Below are 27,091 nucleotides of genomic sequence, written 5' to 3' on the forward strand. Positions count from 1 at the left end.
ATAGCTATAATGTTAATATATAAAGCTAATCATTTAGGAGACTGGGTGTGGGAATGGGAGAGCAGAAAATGTCAAGATAATGCCAGGTTTCTGTCTTATTTATTTATTTGTTTATCTTTGTCATGTTGTTCCCAAAGACACGGAACGCAGGTGCCATTGGGGAAGGATGTGGGGGAATAGTGAGCTCAGCCTGCGTTCAGTGTACCCGGGGGAGGTTCCGGAGGGGGTGCCCAGGGTGAGCTGGCCGTGTGGGTCTGCAGCCCAGAGGAGAGGCTGGAGCTGAGACGGGAACCAGAGGCGTGACGGTGGGCTGGCCGGCGAGGCCGTGGAGGCTGAGACTTGACATCCTGCAGGACCAACTGCACAGATGGAAGGGGGCTGACTTGTTTGCTTTCTGACTTCCGGGGGAAGCAACTTGTCCCTGAGGCTAATCTTAGTTTCAGTAAAAATCTTTTTTTTTTAATTACAAAACTCACACACACACACACACACACACACACATAAACAGAATCAGGTATTTCAGAAGCAGAAAGGTGATGAACAGCCATGGGGTGCTAAGGGTGGGGGACCATGTCTGTCAGACACATGGAGGCGTGCAGAAGGAATTTCCAGGTAGAAGGAACACCTGTACAAGGCCGTGGGGAGCTGGGAGAGGGCGCCGTGTCTGGGTGGACAAGCGTTTCCCTGTGGTTCGGGGAGAGAGTACGTATTCGGGCAGATTCTAGAAGCCCTCATCTCCCTGGCTTCTCCTACAGGTCTGGGTACTCAGAAGTGCCTTAACTCCTCTTCTGATGAGCTCTCTCACTCCACTGGGCTTTGTTTCTCCTCCAATGTTTTTCTTAAACTTTTGCCTGGCTTACGTTTAAACATCCTTTGCCGCTCAGCTCAGGCGTTGCTTCCTCCGGGAAATCACCTATGTATGCCCTCACCTCTGCTTCCAGCTTGGTGAGGTGTCCATCGTCTGAGCAACCTCGTCTTCCCGTTACCCTGGCACGTGACGGTGCACAGGGACCAGGCCTTAGGGTCCTCTGCCCTCCACCCTGGTGCGCACAGGGCATCTGCTCAGTATGTCTGAGGAATCAATCCCTTCCCTTGAGTGGTCCCCCCAGAAAGCTCCCCCATGGGGACAGGCCTGTTTTCAGAAGAGGAAAACTCAACTTGTTTTATTTTTAAGGCTAAAATTGAAATCCTATTTCTAGCTCGGAAAGGTCACAGGACACATCAAAAATAAAATGGCATTCTATACAATCAGCCCTCCCAGCCGAGTGAGACCAATCGCACAGGAAGGAAGGTGCGGCCCCGTGTTCTGGGAGACGTTCTGACAGGTCTGTTTGTTTTTTTTTTTTTTCTCTAGAAACCTGGGATTCGAGTCTCTCTCCTGAGACCACGAAGGAGAGCCTGTCTGAGAGTGAAATCGACCCGGAGGAAAACACAATCAGGAGACAGACAGATTCCTGACCGTGTGGCTCGAACACCTGGGCTTTCCAGTCACACGAGCCAGCACGTGTCTTACCATAAGGCAGTCGGAGCCGGGCTTCTGTCACTAGAACTGAGTCCCAACTGACCTGCTCGCCTGAAGGGGGTGAGAAGTCAGACTCAGGAGTCCCTGATGCCAAAGCTCTTTGGGCCTTAGCTCCTCGCACGTACCAGGGGGTTCAGTCCGCAGTCGTATAGTGTTTTTCAGAGCAGTGATGCCGCTAGGCTTGGAGAGCCGGAGATCTCAAAACACATACAAAGGATCACGGAGGGGGTAAGGGGCCGGCAATCCTCACTGCACACCACTCTTTTTCACCTCTGGGTTGATTTCATTCCGTGCCCTTAACACTGGGACCTGTGATACACCACAAAGGTTTAGAAAGACACTTCCACTAATGGAATACGGTTCAGAGCAGGGGTCAGCAAGCTTTTTCCACGGAGGGCCAGATGGTACATATTTCAGGCTTTGTGAGTCATAGTCTTCGTCGCCCTGCTCAACTCTGACTGCAGTGGAAAAACCACCACAGATAATAAGTAAACGAAGAGATACGGCTCTGCTCCAAAACAACTTACTTGCGGACCCTGAAATCTGAAATGCATGTAATGCTCACGTGTCATAAAATAGAGTGCTTGACTCTTTCCTCAGTTGTTGAAACATGTACGAGTCATTCTTAGCGTTGTGGGTCATAGAAAGGGCGCAGGCGTTGGCCGACACAACGAACCCCGGACGCGGTGTTCGCAGGCCTGCGTTCTACCCGACGCTTGCACATTAACGATGTGATCCTGGCTAAGTCTCTTCGTCTCTCTGGGTTTTTTCCATCTGGACAATGAGGGGGTTCTATGGGAGGGCCTCTCAAGGCCCTTCAGCTCTCAAGTGCCGCGATTCTGACTCGTCACCAGCACATATTTGAGCAGCTATTACAATACCGGGCATTGCTTTAAATGTTGGGGATGCAGCAGTGAGCACAAGTTCCTGCTAATATGAAACCGACACTCTAAGGGAAAAAAATGTAGGGTGGGAGTGGGTGACAAGGGTGACAGGAGTGAGAAGTACAATTGGCACTTACAGAACAGTCACGCGGGTGTGAAGCACAGCCTAGGGAACAGCCGGTGACACCATAACAGTTATGTGTGGTGCCAGGTGGGCACTCACCTGGTTGGGGATCACTCCTTAAACTATGTAAATAGTTTATAACCTCTGCATTATAGTGGTGAGAATAGTCTCAGCACTGCACTGTATACCTGGAGCTAACAAAAAATAGTATCAAATGTCAACAGTAGTGGGGAAAAAAGTATCGGGTAATGGTACGTGCTAATGAGACAATGATGAAGGGAAGAAGGATTAGGGAATGACAGGGCTGTGATTTAAGAAGAGAGGCCGGGTGGCCTCTTGGTCACTATTTGCAGGGACTGGAACAAACGAGGGGGCTGAGGACAGCCCACAGAAGGCCCTGTAACGGGATCTCCCGGCATGCATTGGAGGAATGGGGAGGCAGGTTTGACGGGAGCTCCCCGCATGCATCACATGCATCAGAGGAATGGGGAGGTGGGCACGAAACGAACACAGCCCGCAAAAGGAGACCGGAGGCCCTACGGAGGCTCTACATCACGCAGGCGTCAGGGGCGGGTCCTGCCGGGCCTTGCAGGGCTCTGGATTTTCTTCTAGGTGTGATGGAAAGCCACTGGGAAAGGAATGCCACGCTCAGATTTTAAAGGTTTGCTTTGGCGAGTTGGCAGAACATGAACTCTAAGGAGGCACCAGGGGAGGCCCCGAGGTTGTCCAGGCAAGAGATGGCAAGGCTTGAACCAGAAGGGTAGCGCTGGCGATGGTGACGAGGGGGTGCATTCCAGGTGTGTTGTGAAGGTGAATCCTTCACGGTAAATCCTGTGTTGACAGGATTTACTGCTGGACTAGAAAAGAAGCAGGAGAGAAAAAGAAAAAACAAGGATAAAAATGATGGGAACAAGTCCTGTTGTAGAGACATAATGATTACATACCAGAGATAGTTAACATTTCATTTATGAGGCAAGAGTTAATCCCATCCTTTTAAACAGTAATATTAAAAATTAGTTATACTGGCTGGCTCAAAACCTGACTGTACTTACCTTAATAAGCAACAGGGCTGTAGAATATTTGGTTTAATAAAAACTTTTGCTATTGATTTTGACATGCTTTGAAATCTTTTCTAATGGGGTCCTCTTCCCCCAAACTGAGATGCCAATCACAGAAAATCAACTGGTTGGGGTTACATTTTGCATTTGATAAAATAGAAGCTGAGATTAAGAGAGTTCATACCTCTATCCTGAACTCTCCTCTTGTACAAACCAAAATAAGTGACCCAAGTTTAGCAAAACAGCAACAAATAATGTTAAAGGACAAACAACTTCCTGACAAGTTGACATTCGCATTTTACAAAACTTTCACTAGACTGCTTTCGGCACATTTACGACATACCTGTTTATCCTTCCGAAACCCTCACTTTGAAAATGGAACTAAACACAGGATGATGTGTTCAGGGATTTCCAACAGCAATTTTCTTCTTTTTTAAAGATTTTACTTATTTTTAGAGAGCAGGGAAGGAAGAGAGGGAGAGAAACATCAGTGATCCAGACACGTATCAGCGGGCCGCCTTCCACAGGCCGCCGGCCAGGGACCTGGCCTCTAACCCAGGCCCGGGACCTACCTGGGCATCAAGCTGGTGGGATGACGCCCAACCCACTGAGCCACACCAGCCAGGGCAACCATTTCTTTTTAAATGCACGTGCATTGAGAACAGGTCGTCTCTTTCCTCATGTTTAACAGAAGTAGGCGGACATAAAGGTGGAGAGAACTGTCTCTGAGGTCACCTCTAGCCAAGCCTTCTGCAGACAAGCCTCTCAGATGCAGCACCCCCCATGCACCCCTGCCCCGCATGCCCAAGCCCCGAGGGGAAGCGAGCCCGTGGGAGACCTGCGGTCTGTTCCCGAAAACAGACGAGAGAAGACACAGCCACACAGTCTTACGTTTATTCACACAGAGGCGTAAGGGGTGGTACAAATAATAAACATTGCTTTAAATACAAATAAATAGTTCTGGTTTCTAAAGGAAACAAACTCGAGATAATTCAAAGTCAAGTATTTTCTAAGTTCCTATTAAAAATAGAAGACTATTTTGCATTAAGTCCTATTCCACACAACCCTTTGAGGACTTGAGGATAAATGGTGAACTCTAGACTCTAAGAAGTCACCAGAAGGATGGGGGATGATGCCCCCACCCCCCTGAACCGTCCCCTAAATGGAAGGAGAGATATTTGCATCATAGATAGAGCTAATAAACACAGAAAGTACTGAATACCTACAGATACCTAAAAAGATTTATCTTGAGAAATGTGGCAAGAAATTCTCTGAACTCGATCTGTGAATTCTGAAACCTCCCTATGCTGACGTTTTGGATCAAGTGTCTTGAATTCATTTATGCTCACAGGAAGACTTAAGTTCCTATAGTGAAACCTTCCTCTTGCTAAGAAGGATAATGGTAAAACAAACAAACAAACAAAAAACGTCTGTAATCACTAAGAATGGCACCTAAGGTTAAAAAAAGAAAAAAAAAAAAAAAGATTTACCTGGTAGAGGCAACAGTGCAACCCAGTGAAAACAGCTGTCGACCTGGCACCGAAATGGCACAAACTAAGAGAACACACTCCTAAGTCACACTTCCAAATAAACATGATGTGTTTTCTCTCCTTGTTGCTGTAAGTCATGCAGTCTGTCGAGCCTTTAAAAACTACGTAGAACACGAGGGCAGCGCCATCCGGGTGCGGGAGTGGTGCCTGCTCCCCGGACAGCGGCCCTGCACGTCCCACCTCACCCCGCACCACACAGTCCCGCTTCTCCTACCCAGACCTAAACAATGATCAATAATGTTTGATAGAGATCAATACAGAAACGTCTAAAAGATATCTGAAAATATCTTTTCAGAGATATTTTCCTTTCCTATTTAGATTGACCATGACACAATTCCAAACAGAATATCTCATGCTGTAAAAACAACCTCATGCAGTAACTAAGCGCATTTTAAAAGTCCCATGTTACTAACGATATTTGGTATAGAAGGCAGGATTAGATTTTTTTAAAAAAATGATCACTATAGAATAAAAGTTGGATTTCCAAATAGAACTTCCATCGTGGTACAAAATGCTAAATTTGATTCTACAGTTTTGTTGGCACAAACAATTTTAAGATATACACCATATTTTTCCTAATTGGGATTTTAAAACAATAAGCGTAATTCTTAAACAGATTACCACAACACTTACTCAAAGAACCAGCTCCCTTTTGCCAAGAACTTTTTCCTTTTCAGTCCAGTTGGAGGGATTCCCACAGTGAATTCTGGAACCACAGCTCCGAACATGACTCAACACCCTCGCTTCCCTCCCTGTCTCTTTCATGTTGTAAAGACACTTGAGCCCAGAAAAATGTTCTATTTTCTTTTAAGACAGACAATAATAAATTTAGTTTCCTGATTTAAATAACAACATTTTTTAGTTTGCCTTTCTCTCTGGCACACGATACAGTGTTTCTGGAGTTACAAATCCAAACAAACCAGACAACCAGAGCATCCCAGTGTTCAAATCACAATTTTGGATACAATCCTGTTTATTCTGGATGATGCTCAATTCCACACATACTTCAGGGTAGAAACATCCATAGGAACATCCAGAAATGTTATTTTACCAAACTCTAACATGTGATTGTGCTCCATTATAGTACCAGTCACATCCACAAAGTACAAAGGCAGAGAGGATTTCAGGTGCGGAGACCAATATGCTTTTGCTGCTGCAGTGATTCGTAACCATCATCTTCGAGATTTCCAAGCTGTTCTGGAATAAGGAGTAGTCCTTTTTTTGTCTGGTGGCTTAAAGTAGGAATAAACAGGTGCTGCTGGGTACTCGGCATCAGGATTTTCTGCCATCATCTTCAGCTTTGCTTCGATGGCTTTTATCTTTGCAGTGACACTGGAAAAAGGACAAACAGAGGGTCAGAGTGGGCCTGTGTGCATTCAGAAAGTCGTGTGTATTTCATTGTCCTTGTACCTCTCATTCATGCCAGAAAAGCAACAAGATACTCAAACAGGAACAGTCGAAGACTTCACAGACAAAAGGTACACAACGAATGACTGATGCTCTTGCCTGCAGAAGGAGGTAAGCCTGAACCACCTGTTAGGTTTTTCTATGAGCCCAGACACTGTTAGGAGTACCTTGTGTGTTGTCACATTTGATCTGAAGACACACATAGTGTGTCTTGGCAGATAGTAGGTCCTCAGAAATAATTCGTGTTGGAATTGAAAGCAGGGTCTGGAACAGATACTTGTGCACCTTTGTTTAAAAACAGCATTATTCAAAATAGTTAAGATGTGGAAGTAAACCAAGCATCCACTGATAGATGGATGCATAAGCAAAATATGATACATAATACATTTAAAACATTATTCAGCCTTAAAGAAAGAAAATTCTGACATGTTACAACATGGATGAATCTTGAGGACATCATACTAAATGAAAAAAGCTAGTCACAAAAAGACAAACACCGTATGATTCCAGTTAGTATGAGATACTCAGTCAAAATCACAGAGACAGAAAGCAGGGTGGTGGCTGCTGGGGGGTGGAGGGAGATGGGAATAAGAGGTCATTGTTTAGTAGGTGTGGAGTCTCAATTTTATAAGAAGACAAGAATTATGGAGGTGGATAGCAGGGGTGGTTGCACAATATCATGAATATATTTAACACCACTGAACCGTACACTTAAAAATTGGGAAAAATAGTTCATGTAGCATTGAAAGCAACATGGTGAGGCAGGTTATATTCTTAAGGAGGCACCGAAAGGTCAGCTTAGACTATGTTAGACACAGCCAGTGAGTGTAGGTACCGGTTGGATTTCGACTCCAAAGCCTATTCCAATAACTATTACATTGTATCACCTTTTGAATCAATGAGTGATAGCAAAATAATAATAAATAAATAAATAAAATCCTATCAAGTTTCTTTTAACGAGGTAGCTGTATATCTAATATGTGTTTATAAAGGCTATCATTTACAGAGTACTTATAATGAGGCAGGCACTGTGCCTACATGTTACAGGTGAAGAATCAAATGCAGAAAGGTAGCGACTGGCCCGGTTTTACACAGCCCACAAACTGCAGAGCCAGAATTCAAGCCTTGCTTTTCCCTCTCCATCAGGCTGGGAGCTGAGCAGCCCTGTGTTAGGGAGAGGGAATGAGGGGACACTGCAGAAGTTGTTAAGGAATTCCATCCTGATCAAGGTCATTGCTGCCTTGGACCGGAATGCTGGTCCCAGCTCCCTTTCTTTTCCATTTTTGCTGCTGTCCATGGTCTCCAGTCAGGGAGAGAAACTTGGAAGATAACATACACATGGTCTTTTAGATCTCCTCAAAGGGTATGCATCTTCCGCACATGCTCAAATTTTATGTGAGCAGCGTAAATGAAAAAGCTACGTTACAGTAAAAAAGAACACCGAGATATTACCAAGACGCACTCTGGCACTGCCTTCATTAGTGGGACAGCCAGACATTCACCCTGTACGAGTCTCGGGGCAACGGCCTCCAGTCAGGCCTAGATGCTAACAGAAAGATATAAGCTGAGGTTCTCTGGATGAAAAAATAAACAGAAAACACTAGGTTATCTAGTAAAAAAAGGAAACAAGGAAAGTAAGCCACTAAAGACACGGTCCCTGTAACACGAAGATCACCCAGCAAGAATGCGGTAACCCTTTCCGAGGGGGAGTCAGAGTCATGAGAACCTGTGTGGGCACCAAACTGGAACCGAGGGGTGAGGGGTCAGTCTTAGGGGAACGTAGCATCGTGGATACATGTTCCCAGTGAATCTACAGGAGTCATTATACAATTTTTTTAATCTCTGGAGGTGCAAAAACAATAAGCAGCACAAAATTAAGAAGTATCAATGACATTAAATTTTAATTAGTAACAAAAATAATTAATTGTAATTTACCAACTTTATCCCTCCTGCAAACATTCCAGGATCTCCTTCCCCCGTGCTTTAATGAGGCAGCTGGGCAGCTGCTGTTGGGTGCACAGGGGACTCAAGAATGGCTCTTCTGTTTGTTTTCTGTCTGGCCTTCCATCCAAACAGGCACGGCTTTCCTGACTTTATGACCGAGCACTGATTTCTAATCCTTATAAAAACGACACTCCTTTACAAGTCTTCTTTCCCTCCCCTGGAGCAGGCGTTCTGAACGGTATCCCTGCATTTACAGCCTGGAGTTTCTCTGAAGTAGTAACTAAAACACTGAGTTTTGAAGTCCGGTAAAACTGGTTTGCAATGCAGACTTTGCTATTCGCTAACTGTGTGATCTTGGCCAAGATATTTTACCCTTCTAAGATTCAGTTTCCTCTTATGTAAAATGAGTGTAACAGGACTTTTACCAGAATTTTATAATTAAATGACATGTGGCATGTCAAGTGTTTAGCACCGTGCCTGCTTCACAGTAAGCTCAGTAAATCATGACTATTGTTATTGTTAAAATGTCTCCCAAGGCTACAGTGCAAAATAACCCCCCCTAAAACCCAAAACTCTACTTGTGCCCAACCATGCATTTAACTTCCCCTTTCTCTACCCAACCTTTAGCTCCTTCTGTTTTGAATTAACTCCAAATTGTTCATACTAGTACCAAACTGTTACAGTTGCTGAAATGGTACATAGAATTAAAGTGCTGCAACCAAAAATTCTGTATAAAGGAACTCACAGTTGGGGAGGCATTAGTGTGCAATTACAAATGCCAAAGAGACACAGCAGCCATTAAAATGCTTATTTTTAGGGTAGAGGCCGTGTCTGGTACACCTTTGCATTCCCAGTGCCAAGCACAATGGCTGCTATGTGGTAGGTATAGCCAGTCTTTTTTGAATGAATTCTATAAATGGGGGGGGGGGATGGGAATAGAGGAAATGTACATGTTCTGGAGATTAACTGAACACATCTTTGAACTTGTTAAAAGTTAGCAGATTCTATTCTAAATTTAGAGTCCGAGGAGTTACTAGAGTAGGAGTGAAGGTTTGGGAGAGGAAACGGCGCCAGCTGTTGAAAAGGTGTCTGTGTTTCCTGCAGCACACCGTCTTACCTTAGGTTGGACTGAGTGGGCTCAGTGCTGGAGGACGGCTCAAGGCTGATCGGGAGGATCTTATCATTCTTGTTATGATCATATCTCTGAAAGTAGGAGAAAGGGGAATTATTCACCTGGGCAAAAATCAGCCCTCTACCACAGAGCACGGCACGGGCTCGGATATTTCAATCCCATCAGTATATCCTCGGCACATTTCTAGACGATTGTAGGACTGCTTTTACATTTAGAATGAATGCAAAACTCCACACAGGCTTAAAGCTATGCCATACGTGTAGAAAAAGAAGTTTAGAAGAAGCCTCCCATCTAGCCATTAGTCTTCCTTATCCAGTAGGGAAAGAAGTTCAAGTTTCAATTTCACAGATGGTACAGATACACAGCAGGATTGCCCTCTGACATTCTTATTTCAACGGTCACGTATCACCTCTTACCATATTTATTTTGCTTCATTCAAAACACTTAAAAAATTTTGCTAGATTTTTGCAAAGTACCCAGCGTAACATTCAACTCCTAACAGGCCCGAGTGGAGAAGAAAAATAGTAACAGCTTTCAGCCACTGATACAGAAAACATTCTCCAGTAAAAGAGCAGCTTAATTTGATGTGAGATAATTACACACTTCTTGTAAAAAGTAAAAATAATATGACAGAGCAATCAGGAGCCTCTGGTCAAAAACAATCATAAGAGACGTATGGGGTGCACAGTCTCAAACGAGAGAAGGGATGAAGAATGATTTCTCCTGTGTGCCTTTTCAATGAGATGCAGAATGAGAAAATAACAGCCAGTTTGGCAAATGAGACTTGATTTTTAAATATTTTTTTTAAAAAAGATTTTATTAGGCCCTGGCTGGCATAGCTCAGTGGATTGAGCACAGGCTGCAAGCCAAAGTGTCGCAGGTTCGATTCCCAGTCAGGGCACATGCCTCGGTTGCAGGCCACGGCCCCCAGCAACTGCACATTGATGTTACTCTCTCTGTCTCTTTCTCCCTCCCTTCCCTCTCTAAAAATAAATAAATAAAATCTTAAAAAAAAAAAAAAAAGTTGTTGGGGAAAAAAAAAAAAAAAAAAGATTTTATTAGCCCTGGCTGGCGTAGCTCAGTGGATTGAGCGCAAGCTGCAAACAAAAGCATCGCAGGTTCGATTCCCAGTCAGGGCACATGCCTGGGTTGGAGGCCACGTCCCTAGTGGGGGCCACGTGAGAAGCAACCACACATTGATGTTTCTCTCTCTTTCTCCCTTCCCCTCCCTCTAAAAATAAATAAAATCCTTAAAATAAATAAATAAATTGCTATAATCATTAAAAAAAGATTTTATTATTTTTTTTTTGAGAGGGGGAAGAGAGGGAGAAAGAGAGGGAGAGAAACATCCACATGCAAGAGATACACAGATTGATTGTCTCTTGCACGCCCCTAACCGGGAACCTGGCTGCAACCCAGGCATGGGCTGTGACTGGGAACTGAACTGGTGACCCTTTGGTTGCAGGCTGGCATTCAATCCACCGAGCCACACCAGCCAGGGCAGACTTGATTTTCTTTTAAGTAAAAAAGCTTTTGGTAATTCTTCTTGTTGTTCCTATTTTCAAGGTAATGTGCCCTAGAAATTGAGATGCTGGGACCAACTACCTGAAATACTTGTAAGAATCCAAAGCGTCTGAGCATTTTCAGCTTGGACACTGAGCTCAAATGTTTCATTTCTGACTCGACTGGGAAGCCTGTTGGGTAGAGAGTCTCAGATCAAAAACCCAGGCTATATATAGCCAAAAACTGAAGCTCCATTTTTAACTGTCACAAATCTTTTCGCAGGCAGGTCTGCCAAGGCCTCACTGCAGAAGGAAGGGAATCAATACTTGGGGTTACTCCAGTCCCCATACTTCACCACCTCTGTGCTGGTGAGGGCAGAAAACTATTCATTTTTTTAAATGGTCATAGCTTTTCCAGTGCATTCTCCCAAGAGACTTCCTGCAAGACGAATAAGGCAGTGTGCCACTTCTCAGGCCTTGAAGACAATACAGACACTGCAAAGTCCCAAAATAACTGAAAATAACTGGCGTAATGAGATGCCTGTGTTTTGAGCACTCATGCAAACAGCCTACTTCTCGAGCATTTAGAATAAACATTCAAACTCTTTACAGAATTGAGAGGCTGAGCAGAGTCTAATAATGCCTAAAGCAGCTAATTTTAAAAATAAATACATTTTTTCCCCTCCAAAGAACCACTGTACCAAAAAAAAAAAAAAAAAAGATAGAGGTCTGAGTATACACATCAGCCACATGGAAAAATCAATCAAAACCAGAATCTGTGGGTATGTGGAGGAGGGAAACAATGAAGGAAACTAATCCCTCCTGAGATGTTTCTCAAAAGAAAAATCTGCCAACACACACGGTAAATACAAGCAGGAGACCAAAGGACGGCGGCTCCAGAGGTGCCGAGACTGGCGTGCCAATGGGTGAGCGGACCACTGGCTGTCGGAAGACTCGGTCAGGGTGAGCTGAGGCTGCCTTTCTAGCGCACCACACTTACCTTGACCTGAGCATGGGCCCATCGCACCACCAGCTTCTTGGACAGAGCCAGCTTGCCATTGAGACACTGGATGGCTTGCTCTGCTTCCTGTGCGGGAAAGGGGCGACAGTCAGTCAACAACTCAAACGCCCAACTAGCTGTTCACCAGGGCTTCACTAGCTCCCGCGGCTGAACTGCTAACCAAACTGCTTTTGGTAAACAACTAGCAAGGTGTTTATAATATTTAAAAAAGCAGAATAATCAAGAGGGTATGAGTCGTTTTGTTTTGGGTTTTTTTTGCCAGTCAAACCCAAATCCAAATTCCGGGTCTGTCGATTACTGGCAGTGTAGTATTTGGCAAGTCAGCCAACCCCTGAATGTTAGCTTTTTCACCTGTAACATCTGGGTAACATTTTTTTTTGGTTCCTCCATGGTATGTAAGGAGTAAAAGTATACATGTAAAGCATGGAGCATATGGGAAGTGCTCAGCCAATGTCAGCTAATAGCACTGATCTTATTAGGTGACACCTTTCTACATCCTTCTGTTATTTAGGGTAGAGCCTACTAGGTCAAGAAATGGTACTGCCCCTGGAACTGAATCCTGGACTAGGGGTCGTACTCCCCGGGCCCAAAGTGAGAAAGAGTAATGGACATATACGGGAGCACAGAAAACCAGGCCGGAAAAAGCAGGAGTGAGTCAGAGCCCGTGGGCAAGGTGTCTGTGTGAGCCAATCTGTGCACCTGGCTTTCAGAGCCAGAAGTCCCTGGCCCCTTCCCTATCAGATACAGGAGGAACAAGGTTGAAAGGAATTCCTGAAGCTGCATAATAGGCACTCTAGGACCTTCCCAGGAAGCCTGGCTGTACTTTTCCATCCTGCCAAACCTTCGCTGCTCCATGTGTATCATGAGGCATTTGGCCAAGAGTAATCCATGTTTACTGGGGGTGAAGGCGTCGTTAAGGAACAAGAAGAGAAACGGAGACAGCGTATCTATCTGAGACCTCAGTGTGAGACCAGCAGGCACTCCAGTTTGGTTTCACCGGTGACTGTCTTACTCCTCTGGAGCCCATCGGCATGACAGTGAACAAATACTTATTGAGTGCCCGCTGTGTGTCAGATGTTAAATAGTCACCAGCACCCTTGCCTCACTGTAGCACACAAAGTTAAAGGGACAGATAAGAGAGACACTTTATTTTTAAGTTTCATGTAGTGAGTTAGAATTTACATGGCTCTCCCTATTAATTCTGTAGCATCAGCAGTAATAAGATGCCAACAGGGGACAAATAGTTTAAGAAATAAGTTCCTATCTCTGAACCTTGTTTCAAGTTCCTGTAGTTAACACTGTTATTAAATGCCAACTGTGTTTTCATACATACCCTCATCCAGCTTCTCAACTTCCTATAAGGTAAGAAGGTAGGTTTTTAATCCTCATTTTTAGAAGAAAACTGAGGCCAAAGAGGTTAAGAGAATTGCCAAAAGTGAACAAATGAAGCCAGAAATGGCGGCTAGGCTCTGTGATCTCTAGGCCCGTGTTTTCAAACCAACATCTGTCCCTGGCATGACCACCAACACTGCCGTCTGTAAGAATCCTCAGCACTCTATTGCTGAGGAAGAACCAAGTATTTAAAAACGCTAACCATAGCAGGCCTTCTTTCAGCTTCCCCCCGAAGCTCGAACAATTAGAACAGCAATGTATCACTTATTGCCTAGCATGGCTGCAAAAATTAAATCCCCAGCACTGGTCAGGACAGATGACATCTCAGAACATACTGACACGTACTTCTTAACAATGTGGCAGTTATATTGAGAAAAAACACGCATGACCTTTGTTGACACCACTCCATCTTCCTGAATGTGGTGAATATGCACGCAGAGTTATGAATACACCGCTACTGTACCGTTTATACTTGTGAATTGCTGGGGAGAGCCTGAATAGCTAATAATTAGTCAAACACCTTAACACATGGTCATATAATGAAATATGCAATCACCAAAAATCTTGTTGATTAGCTTTTAAATTAAGGTCTAAGTTACATCTAAAAAAATGTATAAACATTAAAGACAGATCAATGAATTTTTACATATTCATATCTACACCAAAGAAACCACAATATCATGATATAGAATGTTCATATGTATCAGGTGACAGAAAAACATTTAGTACACTTTGTGTGATAAATTGGATCATACGATCCCATTCATGTGTTATAAAGTCATACATGTGTTTATGTGTGCGTATGTATGAAGTCTTCCAGAGTTGTTGTTTTGTTTGTGAGAGTGTGAAGAAAGAAGAGACCAGAAACATAACTAAATATTAACAGTGATTATTTCTGGGTATTGGGCTAATAAGTCACTTATCTATAATAAACATGCTTTATTTTTATAATTAAAAATCCAAATATAATAATTCTTTTTTAAATTTAAGATTATTTATTTTTAGAGAGAGGGGAAGGAAGGGAAAAAGAGAGGGACAGAAACATCGCTGTGCAAGACAAACATCCATCAGTCGCCTCTTGCATGTCCCCATTTGGGGACCTGGTCCGCAACTCAGGCATGTGCCCTGACCAGGAATCAAACGGGCAATGTTTCAGTCTGCAGGACTATGCCCAACCCACTAAGCTACACCAGCCAGGGCCAAATACAATTATTATTAACAAAATAATAACTAGGCAATGTTCTCACATAAACCTAATAAAGTTAAAGAGAGAACTGAGATACATGTATATATCATGATTGAGGCTGGACATCTTTTTCCTCTACATATTCAAATCTGTATGCACTTACTCTGAGACATTGAGAAGAAGGGTAAATTCTGAAGAAATTAAAATAAAAGAGAGTCTGTGGGTGGCTCACCACAGACAGGGAGGGCTTCGGCACCACAGGGCAGAACTACGGAAAGAAAAGGAGGCTTTGTTGGTCAGCCACCAAAGGAAAAAATAAAACAGAACAGGGAGGAGGGCGTCCGTACGTTTAATGTGGGCGTCCCGAAGCATCTGATCAGAAAAGTGGGTCAGCCGCCTGTGTCCGCGAGCCAAGGGAGGGTAGATTTTGGAAATCACTCACTAGTTCATTTGTTTACCAAGGATCCCCTTTAGGACTCAGGGCAAGGCACACAAGGATGAATCAGATGTGGCTCCTGCCCGCAAGGAACTGCTATTCTAGCAGTCAAGAGACATGCACAAATACTTGTGAGAGCGTCTAAGTACTGTGAGCGGGGGAAGGTTCAATTACCTGCTTAGTTTCAAAGTTAACGAAACAGTACCCTCTAGGTTGTCCCTCCAAAGCACCTGACTTGTGGAAGAGGAAGTCGAACTGCTTTACCGTGCCAAACTTCTGGAGGAGCTTCAGGAGATGGTATCTGTGGAGAAAGGACAGCCCATGAGTGCGCTCTGGGAGGCTGCTGGCCAATGAGCCTGAAGTGTGAGATAAAAGCAGGAGACATTTACCCCAGGGAGAAAATCTCCGCCCCCGCTGCCTTCCTCCAAACTGCTGCGTTAGTTTGTTTGGCAAACAGAGCTGTTTGCCTCTATTTGGAAAGGGAACTGGAATTGTCACGGCTGTGCGTCTGTCCAGCACAAAACACCAAACAGAAACCACGCCTAACTAACAGCTGTCTGGCCCACAAGCACCATTTGTTTTTTTTTTTTTTTGGAGAAAAGCTCAAAAATAGTGTCGATTTATTTATTTTTAATTTCTTGGCAATGAAATACTATTTGTGAATAACTACAACTCCACCAGAAACAAACACCCACACTTCAAAAGCGAAAGCCTACCGTATCACAAAACTAAAGTAAAAAATACACATTCACACAAACAAAATAGCCCTGAAAGACTTCCCTATTAGATTTTACAGTCATTAGACCCAAATTGCACTTGTGAGAAACTCTGCCCCAAACCAAGTCACAGCTAGTGGCACTTCCATTATTAAGTGCTTGAGAGTTCCAATTCCTCGTGTGACTGAGCATCAGGACAGAGTGGAGCCACAGTGGGACTGGGCTGGTCTCACGCAGGGGAGGGGACCCCGGCCAGTTCCAGAAACCATCCGGCTGTGGGTGACTAACCCGCCTCAGCTGCTGGCACCGTTTGTAGTCTGGAGTGTGGTCCAATAAAGAACACTAAGTGGCCAAGGAAGAAATTTATTCCGAGCTCTTGCTTGTCACTCTGCCCCTCATCCCCTTCTTGGATTCCTTGCTCTGAAACGTACTTGGTTTCCACAGAGCTTTTAAGTTATTCACACAGACACGGACTAACAGGTTGCTGTGGTCAATCTCAATTCCGACTTCCTGTCATCTGATGTGAGGGTGAGACAAACCAACAGCTCTCCCATTTCCTTTTCCTTTGGCCTTCCTCCTGGCTTCCTCCGCACTATTCAAACGGAGTCAAGGCTTTCTCTAAACAATGCTGTCCCTGTGATACTAAAAAGGTATCAGGCCACATGCTAAATCTGTTATTACTGGGAATTCTAACCCACAGGGAGTCAGTAAAGCTGTCCTTACAGCCACATTTATATTCACATGTTTTCTAGGAGAAACGCATCGAGATTTTATTCTTGACTAAGAATCTCCTTTGGGAGGCAGACAGGTATGAAATGGATCACACGCTATACTAAATTTGACACTAACGTACACTGGCAAGCAGGCCCATTATCCTGGATCAGATGCCTGACACGGTGGAGCAAGAAGACACTATACAGGTCTTTTACTGGGACAGGATGCAGGAATCCCCAGGCATGTTGTGGATATTCATTTGGTCTTTAGACCTGTTTTGAAAGAAAAAACAACCCTCTGGTTTCCAAATTCTCAACTCCCATCAGGAGACCTCAACTGCAAGTGAGAATGTAGGCGGTGATTCATCAGGGGAAAGGGAGACACCTCAAGTGCAAATTTCTGGTTTTACTTGCTTTTGTGCACAGCAAGGGTAAGTCTCTGAAATACAGACAGATGGGCTAGAAGAGCCTCCCCCACTGCCTTTAATTCACAGCTGCATTTTACTCACTGCCCCCATTCAAACCTCACCACTGCGCCAGTTGCCATGAATGGTGGGTCAACCCCGTTTAAAAAAAAAAAACCCCAACAATCTAAAGGGCTACTGTGGGCTGGTCATCTTTTCATTAGTTCTATTCTGCTTAATAGCAGGAAGGTAAGGCGATCAGCATTTCCTAGGAAATGAATTTTAATTTACTCAGGAAAAAAATGCCGACAGATTATTCTTTGAAAAGCTAACATTCATGTTTTGCCCGAGAACTGCGACCTTAAGATTCCAGGAACATCTGCTTAGGTCTGTGTCTTTCAACTTCTCCAGGATTTCTTTTCTTGTTTGATAATTCCTTGAAATTATCGGAACACCGAAACAAAAGGAATGAAATGTTTACTATTTTGCTTCCTGGAGATGGGGACTGCAAGCGCTGATAGTGGAAAAAAAAAAAAAAAAGCCTGGAGACTCTTGCTTTCACATCTGCAAGCACTTTCATCTGCTGCTGGAGTGCGGGAGGGCTCCCCGCTCCCAGGGCCTGCTGCGCCCCAGGAAGTGCGGGCCCTGTGGCGGCCGGGAGCTGGAGGAGGACTGCACCAGCAACTGAAACCCGTGCTTTCTGTAATGGGTCTTTAAAATGGCCTTCTTTCTTAAAGAAATTAATTTATTTTTCTTGTCAACACTATTACAGATGCCCCTATTTCCTGCCTCCACCCAGCCCCCGCCGCCCCTTCCCTCCGCTATCACCACACTGTTGTGTGTCTATGGGATATGCATCTATGTTCTCTGGCCAATCTGTTCACCTTCTTTCATCCTGTCCCCCCTTCCTCCTCCTCAGATAAGCCATTAGCCTATACAAGTGTTTAAACAACTGTGTGTCAAAAATTGTATTAGGCATGTAGACTATCCAGATGAACACAACCAGGTCCCTGCCTTCAAGGGCCCCGCATTCTGGCTGGAAGAGCTACGTAATCAAACAATGACAAACAGTGGCAAGCTTGCACACAGAGGGATACAGGTAAGCATGAAGAGGAAGAGGACCAATTGTGCCAGGAAGGTGGTGGTTTGTGAATGCCAAGTGCACAGACGTAAGGTGAAAAAAAGAACTGGATCAACTGAAGAGAGTGGCAGCAAGAAATGAGGCTGCAAGGCAGGCTGGGGACAGGCTGTGACAAGTGGTGTGCCCAGTGAGGGAATTTGACTTTGATGATGTAGGCAATGACAAGGAAGCCAAGGAAATGACATTTAAGATGATTTTTAGTGCACACTTTGTTTCAAAGAAATCTTTCTAAACTTACACAAATTGTTACACGGTGGGACTTTATGTTCTATGCTCTGTACGTAATAGATGGGTCTTACTGTGTTTCAGATTTAAGCAAGCAAACAGTAAAGGCTGTTTCATGCAAACCAAGTCATGAAAAGCAGCATGGGAAACAGGAAGGGCAGGGCCGACAGGGAAAGAGGGGTTTCTTCAGGAGTACACACACTGCCCCGACACGTTAATGCATTTACTCTTCCTTGCATTCCAGTTTATCCGTGAAAGTCTGTATCAGGACATTTCCACCCCGGTGACTCTCAACTGCTTTCAAGTTTCCTTACTGTACCCCAAATTGTCTCCCCCCCTCCGGCTATCCCAGCGGTCAGTGTGGACAAGATCCTTTTACATTTCTGAGGCAAGAGACATCTGAACTCTCCACTCCTCTTCAATTACCTTTTCTTCATCTCTGACTCGCCACTGGTCTCCAAGTTCACTGTCACTACCTAGGTCATATAATGGCAGATCTGTAGCGAGTCTTCATCTTCAGTCTTTGCCCCTCCAATTAATCCTTACTGATGTTGATACCATTCTAAAAACATCACTTTATGTCAGTCTCCTACTAAATACCCACAGTGAGTCTCTTCTACATGAAATTCACACTTGTTTGAATGAATTTTATTTTATTTTTTTCCAAAGATTTTATTTATTTATTTTTAGAGAATGGGGAAGGGAGGGAGAAAGGGAAAAACACCAATGTGTGGTTGCCTCTTGCATGCTCCCTACTGGGAACCTAGTCCACAACCCAGGCATGTGCCCCTGACTGGGAATCAAACTAGGACCCTTTGGTTCACAGGCCCGCGCACAATCCATTGAGCTACACCAGTTAGGGCTTGGATGAATTTTAAAGGCTGTCTTAATCTGATAGTATCCAACTATTTTCATCATCATTTAGTATCCAACCTCTCCTTTAGTAAAAAAAAAAGGTCTTCCTGATATTCTGCTCACACAACAATCTTTCGCATTACTTCCTTTATTTATGATTCACCATACATTTAGAATGCTCCTTCTTTTAGAATTTCTCTTAGCTTTATTCTGGCTCATGCTTCTCCTTGTGCCTAATGCTATGATTATTAGTTTGGCTTTCCACATAGCACATTTAGTATTAGAAAAAGAAAGCAGTATTCACTCTTTTAGAGGAAACTGCAGTATGGAAAACAGACAATATCTAAGGACATGAACTTCTCGGCTTTTCTAATGAAGGCTTAGTAATGATATTTGGAGGTGTTGCTTTAACTTTACAGTTAGATTAGGTCTTGTAATTTAAAAGAAGTCCTTACTTTTAAACATTTAGAATAGGATGCTTTAGGTTATAACTATTCCATTATGTGGACTACCATAATTATTATCTATTTGTGCAAGGAGCACTATATTAGGCAGTGGAAAACCAAGTCAACTGACAACTGTTCCTGTACAAGAAGGAAAATATCTGTTCCACTTGCTTCACAAGGTTGTCTGAGCTTAAATAAGAGGAACTAATAGAATATTAGAGCTAGAAGAAACATTCGGATCATTTAGTTGAATATTCTCCTTGTGAATAAGAAATATGAAGTATATTGTAGTTGACAGGAATCAGCATTCAGTAGAAAGAATATGGGTTTGGAAAGTGCTACCTCCATAAATAAGAATAGGTCATCATTCCCTGAAATCCAAATGCCTGAGATCTAGTCAGTCACTTCGACATTCCTGGCCTCTAGCATGGCCCTCAAACGGGCAGCGCTGCAACCGCAGAGCGAACACAAACAAACGAGAAGCAGGATATCGGAGTGACGGAGAGTCACTCTAATGCACACACCGTGGAGGAGACGGATGGATATCCTCCTGTAACTTGAGCATGACTCAGATTAGTGATTAATAAGCGCACACACATAGGATTACTACAAAAAACTGAGTGGAACAGTTTTTAACTGTTGCTGTTTTACACACTCCTGTAACCATTCATGACAGTAAAAACACACTATAACTTGTCTTCTAACAAGAGGTAGGTAGGAAAGCATTTCTGTAAGAGGGGTATTCAAATCAGTTTATGAAGGAGGTCAGGGAGAGGGACGGCAAAGCATATGAACAGGCAGAGGAAGGAGAGATCAGAAGGGTTTTGCTGAATGGGAAGAAGCAGGAACTCGTATCCGTTTGTCGGTGGGGTGTCAGTTTAAGAAAACTGGAGGGTGCTCTGCAAACTTCTGTCGAGAGTCATAAGAAGTTCAGAGATCTGGTTTCAAATTATACTCTCTGAGACTGGAGCATAAGACAGGTACCACAAGATCACATAAGGTACGTCATTTAATCCCTTCAATGTTTGTGAATGACTGCATTTTAATAATTAGTCTGGGCTATTACCTACCTTGAGAGGAATAGGATCCAGAAGTTTATGTGGTTCAAAAACTTGGAAGGAAACCACATATTTCTGTAAGACCTACCATATTAAAATGTTACCTTTCATTGCTATAATTAAGTAAAACTAAATGAAGTAATACTAATCATTTCATGCTAATCATAAGCTATGACTGGTAGTTATGTCTTTAAAAGAGATTTATTACTATTTAATAAATCTGTTTAATAGAAGAAAATGTTTTCAAATAAGGAATCCACAGAGGAAAAGGAGTAAAAGTGATCTCTAGTCACGTGGGTGGGTAGCCCCAGTGAGACCCCAACCTGCAGGTTGGTGCCTGTCATCTACCTTTAGCCTGATGTAAAAAGAGCAGAGCAACCAGTGGAAAAGTTTTGATTTGATGTTCCTATTAATGCTGTAACTGAGGAAAACATTCATATACCCAGCTTATGACAATAAACTGAGCTGGCGGATACCGTGGGAACCTCCCTGTCAAGCAGCAGGACAGAACTAGCATCTCATTACAGGGAGGTGCGGCCAAAACAATGAGCGCCGTTTCCAGGCCCCAGATTTCCATCCAGACGAGCGGAGGTGGGAATGGAAACCATGCTCGGGAGCACCCCTCTCAGCGAGGGTTTTAGATGGAAAAAGTTTCTCTGACCAACACACATTAACGGAGAGGTTGGGCAGATTCACACACTCATCCTCAAAGCCAGGAGCCATAAAGAGAAGCAAAATCGACGCACAGTCTGTATTTTAGGGCCTTCATACCAAGGTCACATAATACGGGGTAACACATCTTAACTACCATCATGATTTCCAGAGGGACCCAGCAATATCTACCTTTAGGTGATTTGAGCTTGAGCAGGTTCAAGGAACTAACCTTTCCTGCCATGATACATTGGTTTACATTGCTTTTTCTGTCTCTTAATTCCACTCCTTTATGTATCTCCTCTTGTCCCAGACTCTGTAGGTCCCTTAGTCTCTTCTCCCCTCCCTTTTAATACTATTACAAAGGAGTAACTTCTAGGACTGATAACATCCTCCACGCTTACTTTAAGCATTGGCCCCATCCAGCTCAATCCATTCATTCTTACTACCCTGCCACTAACCACCACTCTGCCCGTACTGAACAACCGAGGGAGGGGAAAAACCTCTCCATTCTCTTTGCTAAGAAATGCCTTTCCACTATAACATCTGCAATGGAGAGCGTGAGCAGTCGAAACAATTCAATTAGCTTTGTGCCCATGGTGGGCAAAGCACTTCTACCTCCTGAGCCTCGGTCTCCTTCACAGTGGGCTAAGAAGGCTGGACATACCAGAGGTCTCCATGCGGCTGCAAGGAGTCCTACCAGGGACTGCTACAGAGAGGGCAGCAGTTACCAAATGGCTCTGGGAGCGCCTCTTCTCCCCTTCAGTCAGAGCAGCTCTGAGTTTTTACTTCATACACAGGTTCTGATTGCTTTGAGACAAGGTTGCTCAGATTTTAAAAGTTTAAAAACTGCTTAGCAAGGGGCAGTTGGTTTCATGCATCCATTGAATGAATGAAAAGGGACTGCCGTGATCTCTAAGGTCCCTGACCTCCCGTGGCTGTCTAACATGAGTTAGAGTCGAGCGCTGCCTGTTTGGGAAGGTACTGAGAGTTCTTCCGCTTGCGTCTCCTTTCTGAAAGAGTCATGCCCCAGGCTCATTCTAGAAAATAATTTCCTGGTCACCAGGTACAAGGATTCAAATAGCTCAAAACAGGAGAACATCTTTGGCAAGTAGAAAAAAGTACACAGTTTAAAGGCTATTGTCTATTGAGTCTATGTCTTTGCAATAAAAGAGCCCAAATATAACAAGATATCAAGATAACAGGATGATAAGCTAAGAACAACATCCCATTCCCTTTAAAAACAATGAAAACATGAGCAAAAAGGTTAACCCATATCCTAAAACACTTGAAAATTCTTCTGAACATCATCACTGCCAATACAACAATTTATAGGTAATAATCAAGATGACTCTGACTCACTCTGTGATTTTGGGGTCCAGGTTGCCAATCCATAACCGGTGCCCCTCCTGCAGGGAACCCTCTGACAGGATGGATGCGTTCTCCAGGGGAAGGGTTTTGGTTTCTGCTTCCATCAATCTCTATAAAATACTACAGGAAATGTGAACATTCAGGCAGGAGAAAAGAAACACTGTGTGAATATGAGACATCAAATTCAGTTCGACAAACATTTATTCAAGGAGGGCATGTCCTGGGCAGTCCTTCAAAGGCCTCAGTTCTTCCACAGCCAGGGCCCCAGCACCAAGTCCCTTGGGACAGCTCCTCCTGCAGCTGGTAAGCAACAGCTTCCTTTTAAGGTGAAAGGGGCGTGGTCCTGCGTGTAGAAACTAAAGCTTCTCTCTTCTGAAGCCAGAGGCCCACTGGGCAGGAGGCCAAAGCCTCTGCAGTCTCTATGACTACTCGATGCTCCAGTGTAACAACTATCATCCAAAATGAGCTTTGGAAACTACCAGAAAGAGAGTCTTAATGACACTGAAGGAGATGGCTAGGTAACAGCAGTAGTGCTTCTTGTTCCCATGGAAGAGGCAATGTAGGAAATTTAAGGCCACAGATTTTAGAGTTAGAAGTGAGTTTGAAAGCAAGTTGTGCTTAGAGGCCTAACCATTCTAGGCCTCTGTTTCCTCATTTATATAAATGGAGATAACCGTTCTTCTTTTATAGAGCCACTGTGAGGATGAATAAAAGTGCGTGAAAAAAAAAAGTTACTAAACACTGCATCAGACAATAGTAAATAATCAATAAACATTAGCTATTATCATATTTACTATTTTGAGACATGGGGAAGAGGACTTCCTCCTTAGTTATTCCATTTCTACCATTTACTAGTTCTGTAACTTTGGGCAAATTACTTAAGCACTCCGTGTCTCAGTTTTCCATCTGTAAAATGGGAATAATAACTCATAAGAGTTGTGCAGATTCACTGAGTTAATACACCTAGAGCACTTAAGAAGCATTCAATTAGTACTAGCTTAAATTACTCCCAGTCTTAGTTCTTGAAATGTCTCATCTCACAGACAAAAAAGGAAGATGAAGATTATGATGGAGACAGTAGAGGACAGAGCAAACACCTGGTGTCTGAAGACCAGGTTTCAAATTTTGGCATTTCCACTGCTTCTCTCTAAGCTTCATTTTCCTCATCTCTATGTAGTAAACCTTGCCCTGCTTATACCTTACAGTTGCTGAAAGGACCACAAATGAGCTGCCAGCTATACAATAAAGCACCAATAAGTGTATAATGTGGTGGAAAAAGAAAAGAGGCCTGGGAAGATGGCGGGCTGTGCCAGACTTCAGAACTCCCTGCAAGAAAAACACCTGTCCGGTGTAACCAGAAGTGCCTCGGAAGTCAGTGTGCAGGAACTGTCTCCAAACAACAGCTGACAGACGCACACACTGCCATGGCCTCCCATCATCCTGGCACAGCCTATGAAGCTGCACACAGCAGGCAGCCCCGAAGCAGCTGTTTCTTGACGGTGTCCATCCATCCCCACACAAGGCTACTTCCTTCCCCGCTCCCGTGTTCAATCTGTCCAGCAATGTGTGACAAGCAGCCACCGACCGCTGAACCCTGAGCTTTGTGCTGACAACAGAGAAGTGAATAAGCCATAGCTCTTGCTCTTACTTCCTGAGAGAAACGTGAACCACACATAAACGAAATCCCAGGAGTGGAAACAGGGGAGGAGAACCCTTTTGTCTTCTCTCTGCTTTCCATTCCTCCTCCTTTCTTACATATCCTTCATCCAAAAAAATGTATTGAGGTTCTACTTTCTAGGTATTGTCTAGGTACTGAGGACAGAGCAGTGGACAAGCAAGGCCTCTGCCCGCAGGGTGGTTGGTTATATCTGCAGGAGGGGCAAGACAAAACACAAGCAAAACAAACAAGATGTAGATGTAATTTGTGAGAAGAGCCGCCAACACAATGAAGCAAGGTGATTCCACGTGGAGATTGGGCCGGACTACTTTACAGCCAGCGGAGCAGAAAGGCCTCTACAGGACACATTTGAGACAAGACCTGAATGATAGGAACTTCTAATTTCCTCAGGTCTAAAAACAGCAATGACACCAACAGCTACTTAGTATCACAGGAGGGTACCATTTTTAGTGGGAAGAGCACAGGCAATAGGCCCAAAAGGTTTGCATTCAAATTCTGATTTTTGCACTTGGTTACTGTGTAACTTTGGTAAGTCACGATCTCCTCCTCGAGGCATCCTCTCCTCGAAAGTTTTCCCTAATAGAGTGAGCTCCTTGTCAGTCTCCAACACAGCCACCTTTTTCTTTCCATACGATACTAGTTCATTTACTGTTACTTACTGTTTTATCTGGTTTTATCTTCTGTTTCCCCCACTAGAGTGTATGCTGCTAGAGGACAGGGCCTTGCCTATTTTAATCATGGTTCTCGTCCTAGCAAGGCTCACGGCAGGTACTCAATATTTACTAAACGACTGACGAAGCGAGCCACTTCTCTACCAGGAGCCTCAGTTTCTTCTTCCTAGAACGGCACAATTATTCCTATTTCATGGGTCATTAGGAGACTTAGATAAGCCACTATCTGTGGCCACTCAGCACAGAGCTTTTTGAGGAGTGGTATAATGTAAGGAGAAATCAAGACAGCATGAGACTCTCAAAATCCTTTGAGTTTGCATGGGCGACAACCCCCTAAGACTTGCAACAGAATTGGTGAAAACACGTTCTCAGGTATCTCTCCTCCCAGCTAAGCTGCAACAATCCTGGGAGCCAGGAGTAGTCATATGGCGAAAATGAAGTGCAGAGAAGCAACGGCACTTGCTCCTAAAAGCTAACTGGAACGGCGGGGTCAAGCCTGGAATCCCGGCTTCCCGATCCAGGCCGCGAATTTCTAGATGCGATGGGTCACTACGCGGATGGTTATTTCCGGGCCAGCGGCGGGACAATCCGGGGCGGGGCCTGAGAAGCGTCTTCTAGGGCAGCCTACTCCAGGAGGCCCTCCCGGGACGACGCAGTGGTGCAGGGGCACGGACTCACCTTTTAGCCTCGGCGTCTTCCCCTCGGCTCATGCCCCCCCAAACAAGCTCCGACCCCACGGTCGACCAAGCTCAAGACGCCTCCGCCTCAACCGTCCGTGTAGCCAGGCCGCGGGTGACGCACTACGCCTGCGCCGCCGCCCCGCCCCGTGACGTCAGGGCGTCAGCGCCGCCGCAGCCGTCGCCGTGCTCACGAGAGTGTTTTCCCAGTATCGCGGGTGATAGCTGGTGAGTGGCCTCGGCAGAACATCGACGCGCACGTGGGGTCCCGGTGCCAGAGACTTCTAATCAAGGACTTCTTAGGGATCTTAGGGGGCCTGATCATGGTTCCCCGACACTTTCCATTCGAGTCCCGCTTGACCTTTAAGGCTGGGGACGGGACCTGTCGCACCAGAGCGAGTCTCTCCGGTTGGGGGCGGAACATGTCTCATCAGCTAGGAGCTTCGAGGATTTTGGGTCTATGTATGTGTGTGTGTGTGGTGTGTGTGTGGGGGGGGGGGTCGCTTACTAAATTGTAGCTACTACTTAGTAGCCCACCGCCGTGGGTGTAGATATTACTACTCCCGTGATACGGAAATGGAAGCTGAGAGACAATTTTATCAGGATCACGTGGCTAGTAATTAATGGAACTTAAATTCCAAAGTCTCAACTTTTAACCATTACTCTGTGCCGTCCAGTGGCGAAACAGTTGTCATCTCAGTAGCCCTTCTCTGGTTACAAAAGTGCTTCTGCAGCCATTATCTCATTTGATTGACCTGCAACCGGGACAAATGGTATTGCCATTCCCCTTGAACAGATCAGATAGAGATCCAGAGAGCTCGACCTGGCTCAGGTCACATACCTAGCAAGTGCTGGAACCAAGACCCTTTTCCAGGTCTTCTCTGAGTTTGGTGCCCTTTCTTTTTGCCACATTCTGTTGCATTTCTCGGAAAGTTTTATAATTGGAAAGAATGAAAACCTGGCCCAACCCTTTATTTTACAGTTGAGGAAACAAAACGTAGGTAGGAGAAGCGACTTGATACAATTCACATATCGGTAGTAGAGCCGCCACAAATGCATTTTGGATACAAGGTGGTTATGAATCTAAAGAGAATGGTTGGCAAGGAATGACGAGATAGGAATATTGGAATCCAGACCTCCCATCTCGTCCACCATTACAGGGTCTAATCCCTCCTTTGGCTGTGCCAGGGATGTGATGCAGTGAGATACTGTAACTTCCCATGGCCCTGAGTCTAGAGAAAAACATGTCCTGCCATCTCTAAGTGAAAACTGGGCGAACCAAAAGATAATTGAAGCAGCGGTGGGAAGTAAATCTCAGGACCTAACT

The 27,091-nt window shown here is 44.4% G+C and overlaps 2 protein-coding genes across 2 annotated transcripts in view; one reads left to right on the forward strand and one right to left on the reverse strand.

Annotated features, from left to right (window-relative positions):
* Positions 1 to 4,466: 4,466 nt before the first annotated feature.
* Positions 4,467 to 25,912, reverse strand: RBM18 (RNA binding motif protein 18). Its single transcript, XM_028514339.2, has 6 exons — positions 25,766 to 25,912; positions 22,730 to 22,858; positions 15,333 to 15,459; positions 12,124 to 12,210; positions 9,607 to 9,692; positions 4,467 to 6,470 (listed from the first exon to the last, which is right to left on the reverse strand). Exons 2-6 carry the CDS (start codon positions 22,840 to 22,842, stop codon positions 6,311 to 6,313), a joined length of 573 nt encoding a protein of 190 aa, XP_028370140.1. The 5' UTR covers positions 22,843 to 22,858; positions 25,766 to 25,912; the 3' UTR covers positions 4,467 to 6,310.
* Positions 25,748 to 27,091, forward strand: part of MRRF (mitochondrial ribosome recycling factor) — a 49,967-nt gene continuing 48,623 nt past the window's right edge. Inside the window, exon 1 of the mRNA XM_028514313.2 lies at positions 25,748 to 25,992. The gene's annotated coding sequence lies outside the window, so the exon portion shown is untranslated. The remainder of the gene's footprint in view (positions 25,993 to 27,091) is intronic.

Source organism: Phyllostomus discolor, chromosome 3, assembly GCF_004126475.2.
Source record: "Phyllostomus discolor isolate MPI-MPIP mPhyDis1 chromosome 3, mPhyDis1.pri.v3, whole genome shotgun sequence".
Lineage (NCBI taxonomy): Eukaryota > Metazoa > Chordata > Mammalia > Chiroptera > Phyllostomidae > Phyllostomus > Phyllostomus discolor.